The sequence below is a fragment of the Oxyura jamaicensis genome, chromosome 27 (assembly GCF_011077185.1).
Source record: "Oxyura jamaicensis isolate SHBP4307 breed ruddy duck chromosome 27, BPBGC_Ojam_1.0, whole genome shotgun sequence".
Lineage (NCBI taxonomy): Eukaryota > Metazoa > Chordata > Aves > Anseriformes > Anatidae > Oxyura > Oxyura jamaicensis.
Genome location: NC_048919.1, coordinates 2,236,869 through 2,242,918, shown reverse-complemented (window position 1 = coordinate 2,242,918; position 6,050 = coordinate 2,236,869). Strand labels below are relative to the sequence as shown.

The 6,050-nt window shown below is 54.7% G+C and overlaps 1 protein-coding gene across 1 annotated transcript; it reads left to right on the top strand.

Moving 5' to 3' along the window:
• The first annotated feature begins 1,513 nt into the window (after positions 1–1,513).
• Positions 1,514–2,982, top strand: RPRML (reprimo like). Its single transcript, XM_035347887.1, has one exon. The coding sequence runs from the start codon at positions 1,958–1,960 to the stop codon at positions 2,291–2,293; it is 336 nt and encodes a 111-aa protein (XP_035203778.1). The 5' UTR covers positions 1,514–1,957; the 3' UTR covers positions 2,294–2,982.
• Positions 2,983–6,050: the final 3,068 nt, after the last annotated feature.

The window sequence follows — 6,050 nt, the reverse complement described above, 5'->3', positions numbered from 1 at the left end:
GCCCTCCTGGGCTCTCCCCCTGCCCGATGATGAGGATGGACCTGGTTTCCTGGCTGACTGCCAGAAGGTGCTGCTTGTCCTGCAAGCATCACCGTGACGGTGACGTGGGGTGCACATAGGGCAGGGCTCACCAAGCAGAGTTTGGGCTCTCATCACTGCTCTCTGGGGCTGGATATGGCCTGGAGAGCTGCACAAAAACTGCCCCTGGGGGGAATAAATCTTGGGAGGCTCTGTGTCATGAAGCCCCTGGTTGGATTAAGGCAAGGAGCAGCCCAGGGAGTGCCCAAGAGCTGAGCAGCTCCATGTCCCTGGCTTCTCCGGCACCGCAGCTCGTGGCTGTGACCCTGGTGCCATGGCTGCAGCGGCTGGATCCGGCACAGAGGAGAGGCTGGAGCTGGAGCTGGAGCCAGCAGAGGGAGCAGAAACTCCTCTGGTCTGGAGTCAGCGGAGAGGAGCTGCCACCAGGATGCTCTGGTCTCCCCTGGGGATTTTTCCTGGGCCTGGGGTTAAGCGCGATTGGTCCCTGTCCCGCTGGGTCCCTGTCCCGCTGGGTCCCTGTCCCGCTGGGCTTTCTGCTTCCCCCAGTGCTGCAGACTGCCCTGCTGGGACAGCAACGCCATGGGTGAAACAAGGAGGAAAAAGCAACAAGTAAAACCCAAACCTAGCTGCTTTTGGGCCCTTAAATGTCACAAAAGCAAGAGAGGCACTCAGCTCCCGGCTGTGTAACAGAAAAATCAGTTGACACGCTTCCCACCGAGCCACCCTTCACCCGCAGCCAGCTGGCCTCCCGCTCCTGCCTTTAGCTGCAATTTATCAATTCTCATTTGGGTTTATTAAAATCCCCTCTGGGGGCTGCACAAGGAAAGAGAGCCATATGTACACAGATAAATCAGAACAAGGTCCCCACATCACGGCAAGCTCCTGTTCCGTGCCACCCAGACCCATCTGGACCCATGCACGGTGCCGGCTGGCCCGTGGGTGTAGGAGCCTGAGCTGGGGACAGGGATCGGGGTGCAGCACCCCAGGGCTCCCCTTTGAAGGGGATGAAGGAGCAAGAGGAGGGGGAGAAAAACGTGCCCTGGGGGTAACCCCTGCCCCCAGCCAGAGGATGCTGAGAGAGGGACGGATCCAGCCCGGCCATAGCACAGGCAGTGCTGAGCAGAGCTGGGGGTGGACCGGGCAGGATTGGGCCAACGCTGCTCCTAAGGAAGGAGTGGGTGGCACAGAGCAGCAAGCGGGGAGCGGAGAGAGCAGCAGGGATCCGAGGCTGCGGGGAGGGTGTGAGGGGGGGACGACAAGGGACCTGCCACCCACCTGGGGCTGGCACCTGGTGGGACTGGGGAGCAGGTGGAGGGGCTGGGGGTGAGGATGCATTAGGGGCAGGACCCTAGGGGTCAGCTCACACCCAGGGGTGGCACTGGGGTGGGTGCGGGCACACATAGTGGGCCGAGGGGCTGCACCTGCGTGGGGAAGGGGTGGGCAGCCTGGGTGAGCGTGGAGGGGGGGGGGCAGGCCGCCCCGGGGGGCGGCTGCAAGGGGGTGGAGTTGCTGGTTTGTCTTTGAACACGGGGAAGACTTTTAGCTGGGAACTTGCATCTGTGAAGCTCCGAGCCGGCAGGCATTGGCCCCCTGCTCCTGCTGGGAGGTCCCCAGCACCCGCGCCTTGGGGTGGCAGCGAGGGCAGGGGGCATGTGGCCGCCTTCGGCCGCCTTCCTCTCTGCCGCGTGCCCTTTGCCTTTCCTCTGCCTCTTTCTCTGCTTGCTCGGGGACTTGTGCTGAGCTGCTTGTGCCAGGAGGGAGCCAGCAGTGAGCTGCACAAATTGGCTTTGCGTCCACCCCAGGCGTCGGGAGGAGGAAGGCAGGAGGGGGCACGGAGCCCGCCGGGATGTGAGGGTGGGCAGGGGGACGGCACGCTTCCCTCCTGCTTCCCTCGGAGATTTGGGACTGCACACAGACCATGAATGGATCCTTCCTCAACCAGACTCTCCTCGAGCAAGGAGCTTACCCCAACAGGACCCAGGGCTTGGGGATGCTCCTGGCCTGCTGCAATGGGACCGGCTCAGTGCTGGCGACCGACGGCGGCTCCTTGGTCCTCGCGCCGGACGAGAGGAGCCTGTACATCACGCGGGTGGTGCAGATCGCCGTCCTCTGCGTCCTCTCCTTGACTGTGGTGTTTGGCATCTTCTTTTTGGGCTGCAACTTGCTCATCAAGTCAGAGAGCATGATTAACTTTCTGGTGAAGGACCGGAGACCTTCCAAGGACGTGGGAGCTGCGATCATGGGGCTTTACTGAAGCCACGGGGCACCTGTAGGCAAGTGAACTGGCTGGACCTGGTGCTGAGATGCAGATTCCCGTGTGTTTGGGGCAGCTGGGGGGAGCGGGAAGGGGGGATGATGGCTTTTAAAGTGTCTGTGTCCATGGGGAAGCAAATCTGCACTTCCCAGTGAAGGAACTGTCGTGGTGAACGGGGCGATCTCCCCGGCGCTGTATCAAGCACAATAATTGACCAGCCTCGCTTTGCATGCAGAAATGGCTTAAGTTTTGCATGAAACTTGCAGAAACAGTGATAATGTGCAGATTTGGACTCTTTTTCTGCTGTTACCTTGGATACCGCTACTTGGGATTTAGGGCTAAAAAGAAAAAGTGTAAAAAGCAAACTACTCACTACAAAAAGACAAACAAAGTAATGGGAAAGTGAAATTTGTGGCATGGACCACGTCGTTGGCCATGGGGCAGGGGCAGGGCAGGGTTGGGTGGGTCGTACCACAAAGTCTGCATGCTACAAAATGTGTTGGTCTGTTTGTGTTTCAGACATCGAGCATGCACTGTTTGACCGTTTTGTAACGAGGAGAGCATGTTCTTCCTTATTTTTTTGAACTGTCCTGTTAAATAAACTGGTACTGTCTTTTTTCACAACACTGAAAGAAGAAAAGAAACCCAGATAAATACAAAACCCACCCCGCCCCAAACCCAAAAAAAAAGCATGTTTTTTTTTTTACATAACCTTTTTTTTTTTTTTCTTTTTTTTTTTTTTTTTTTTTCCCAAGTGCTATATTGTTACAGTCCTTGAAGTTTTTGTAGTTTTTTTGAAAACTGGTGAACATTCAGGAAAAAAAAAGAAAAAAAAAGAAGGAACTTGTTTCAAAAGAATTTGGTGTTGTCTTCATTTTCATTTCCTGTGCGTGCAGAGCTCAGGTATTTCAATCCCAGTTCCAGAGTTTAAATATAGTTATCTCACCTTCCAGTTGAACTCTAATTAAAGACCATTATTTAAAGCAGAAACTACCGTATATTGTTTTCACAGGCAAGTATCAGCTTCCACTAGCAAATACATTTGTCAGGACCTGCATATTTTGGGCTGGTGTTAAATACCTGCACAGTACCAAGAATCAGAGGTTCACAAAGATGCACCGAACATGTCTTGCAAAGGAAGATTTCAGACCCTGTATTGAAATCTCCATCTCCTCTGATCCTGATGAGCTGTCAAAACTAAATTATGTGAGAGGAGGAGGACTCCTGACCTTTGTTCTGTGATGGAATTGCAGCTCTGTCTGTGGGTGTGAGATGGAAATGATTTGAGTTTTGTTGCCCCAACAATATTCCTGCTGGGTCTGCTTCTGTGGTGGGAAAGCGATCCTGGATCCCGGAGGAGCTGCTGGTCTGATGTATGGGGATGTAAATCCTGAGCAGCTCTCTGCCGTTCCCAGATGCAGGAGTGGGATTAGAGCATGGCTTGTAATTAATCAGTGCTTGCTGAGTACCTTCTTCAGGGATCCCACAGCATACTGGTGGGCTAGCCCTGATGCAGAGAGAGATTCGTGTCGTCCTGTCACTGACTGCTCCTGTTAACCTTAGGAGCACCAAGACAACGCAGCAGCAGGACCATGATTTGGGAGCCAGAGCTCTGGATTGTCCCACTGGTGCCAACACCCTCCTCTGCGACTCTTCAGCATGTACTCGCTTGTAAAACCTAAACGTGTCCCTGTGTCTCCAGGTGGCCGTGCTGTCGGGACAGCCCAGATGTGGTCACCAAACTCGCAGCCACCTTCTGCTTGGCGCTGCCAGTCGGAACCGCTTCACAACCTGTCCACCAGCCTCAGCCCCAGGGATGATGGAAGAAACCTTGCAGCATTAGCAATGCAGGCAAGGCACAGGGAAATCCAAAGAAAACATCAAAATCCCCTTACCTCTGACCTGGGGCTGGCCGGGGCTGTGAGAGCTGGTGTTGGGGTGAGGGGGGACTCGTACGGTGGTCACTGTTGTCTTCCTCTGCAGGCAGGGGAGGAAGAGAGGGCTTGGCAGGAGCTTGATGAACCCTCTGAAGAAGCCTCTTTCTTCCATGGATCAGCCACCCAAGCTGGAAGCTCCCCCAACCTCTGAATCTGACCCTGAGGGGGTCATGTCGGGCCTGGAGCCCACACAAAGCACACGCACACCTCCAGCAACCTCTGTGCTGTGTGGGGGTCTCGCTGCCCTGTGGGGAAGGGTGGCTCTGTGATGGGACATAGCCACCAGCTCATCCTAGGGGTCCTTAGAGGCCACCTCCAATGTCACATAGCTACCAGCTCATCGTAAGTGTCCTTAGAGGCCACCTCCAGGAGGGGGATGTGGAGGCCTTCATCCCTTTTGTGCTCTGGAGTCTTCTCCAGAAAAGACTCCAAAAGACAGGAAAGGAGAAAAGCCAACTGCTGTAGGGTCACGTACACAAGAGGTAGGGGGAGCAACGCAATGCCCCAGAAAGCTGAGCTGAGCACCCACTGAGACCCGTGGAGCTTGTTCAGGAGTCTCTCAGAGGAGCGGAGACCTTACACGCAGCCTTGTGTGGCAAGAGCCCAACTTTATTCATCCTCCAGTCCTGCTACATCCCTTCCTTGGCCATAAGGGCTATGTCTGCATTGCCAGGCAGTGAGGACCAGCAGAGGAGGGTCTGCAGGGTGGGCACCATCCACGTTTGCCACCCACACGGTGTGTGTCCTCACGGGGTGACTGGGGTTCTGTCTTGCAGTGAGTTTAAAGCACCTGCGCACAAATCCCATTAGAGTCCCAATGAAAAGATGATCGCCCCACTGAGAGGAGGAAATATCTGGGGAAAAGGAGACCTTGGGAGGACCGATGTCAGCACGGTGACAGCAAGGTGAGACCAGAAGGATGGGAGGGAGGATGCTGAGGGCACCACCAGGCTCCCCAGACCTCAGGCTGCCACCCCAGGCCCTGGGGACCCGGCTGCCCTGCCAAGGGGCACGAGTCCTGCAGCCAGAGGATGAGCTGCTTGCTCCAGGGCTGGTGTAAGGGAAGCATCCCATAATAATGGCTCCTTCTGCTGCCCTTCCCCCACAGATATCTGTGCTTTCTCATCTCATCTCCCGCCCACTCATTTAGCTCAAGCTTGCAAGTGGGTACTGGTTCCCAAGAAAATTTTAAGCAGTTTTTTCCTTTTTCTTTCTTTTTTTTTTTTTTTTTTTTTTTTTGAGAACAGTTTAAGGTTATTTTTATTTTTTATATGTATATATATTTAATTGCAGCCTGTAGTTCATTAGCTCCCAAGCTCCCAGAATCCCAGAACGTCACTGGGGTGCCAGGAGCTGTACAAGTATGGCTGAGAGATGGCACTGGCTGTAAAATATAGCGGAGAGGAGGGATGTGCTTGGGGGGAGCCACACATCAGAGTGAGGACCAGACCTCGAGTCCCATTTAAACTAATCTCCTAGTGGTGGGAGGCAAGGAACCAACACAGTCCACAACCACACTGACCTGTGGGACTGGTCACACTGGTCTGAGCCATGGGTTTGCCTAATCTGCACCTTTTCTCTGAAAACTGCCATGATTTAAGGTGGCACATGGGCTGTCAAGCAATCCTGCTAGCGGGGAACTGCTTCTTGGCCCCACCATGAGAAACCTGCCCTGCACCTTCGTGGTCCTCCTCCAGGAGCTGTCCCCATCTCTGGGCTGATCCCTGCTCTGCTCCAGCTGGAATTTCTGATTTCTAGACAAGCAGCAGGGAAGCAGCAGAGGCAGGCAGATGTGAGAGCATTTCCCCCCGCTGAGCTTG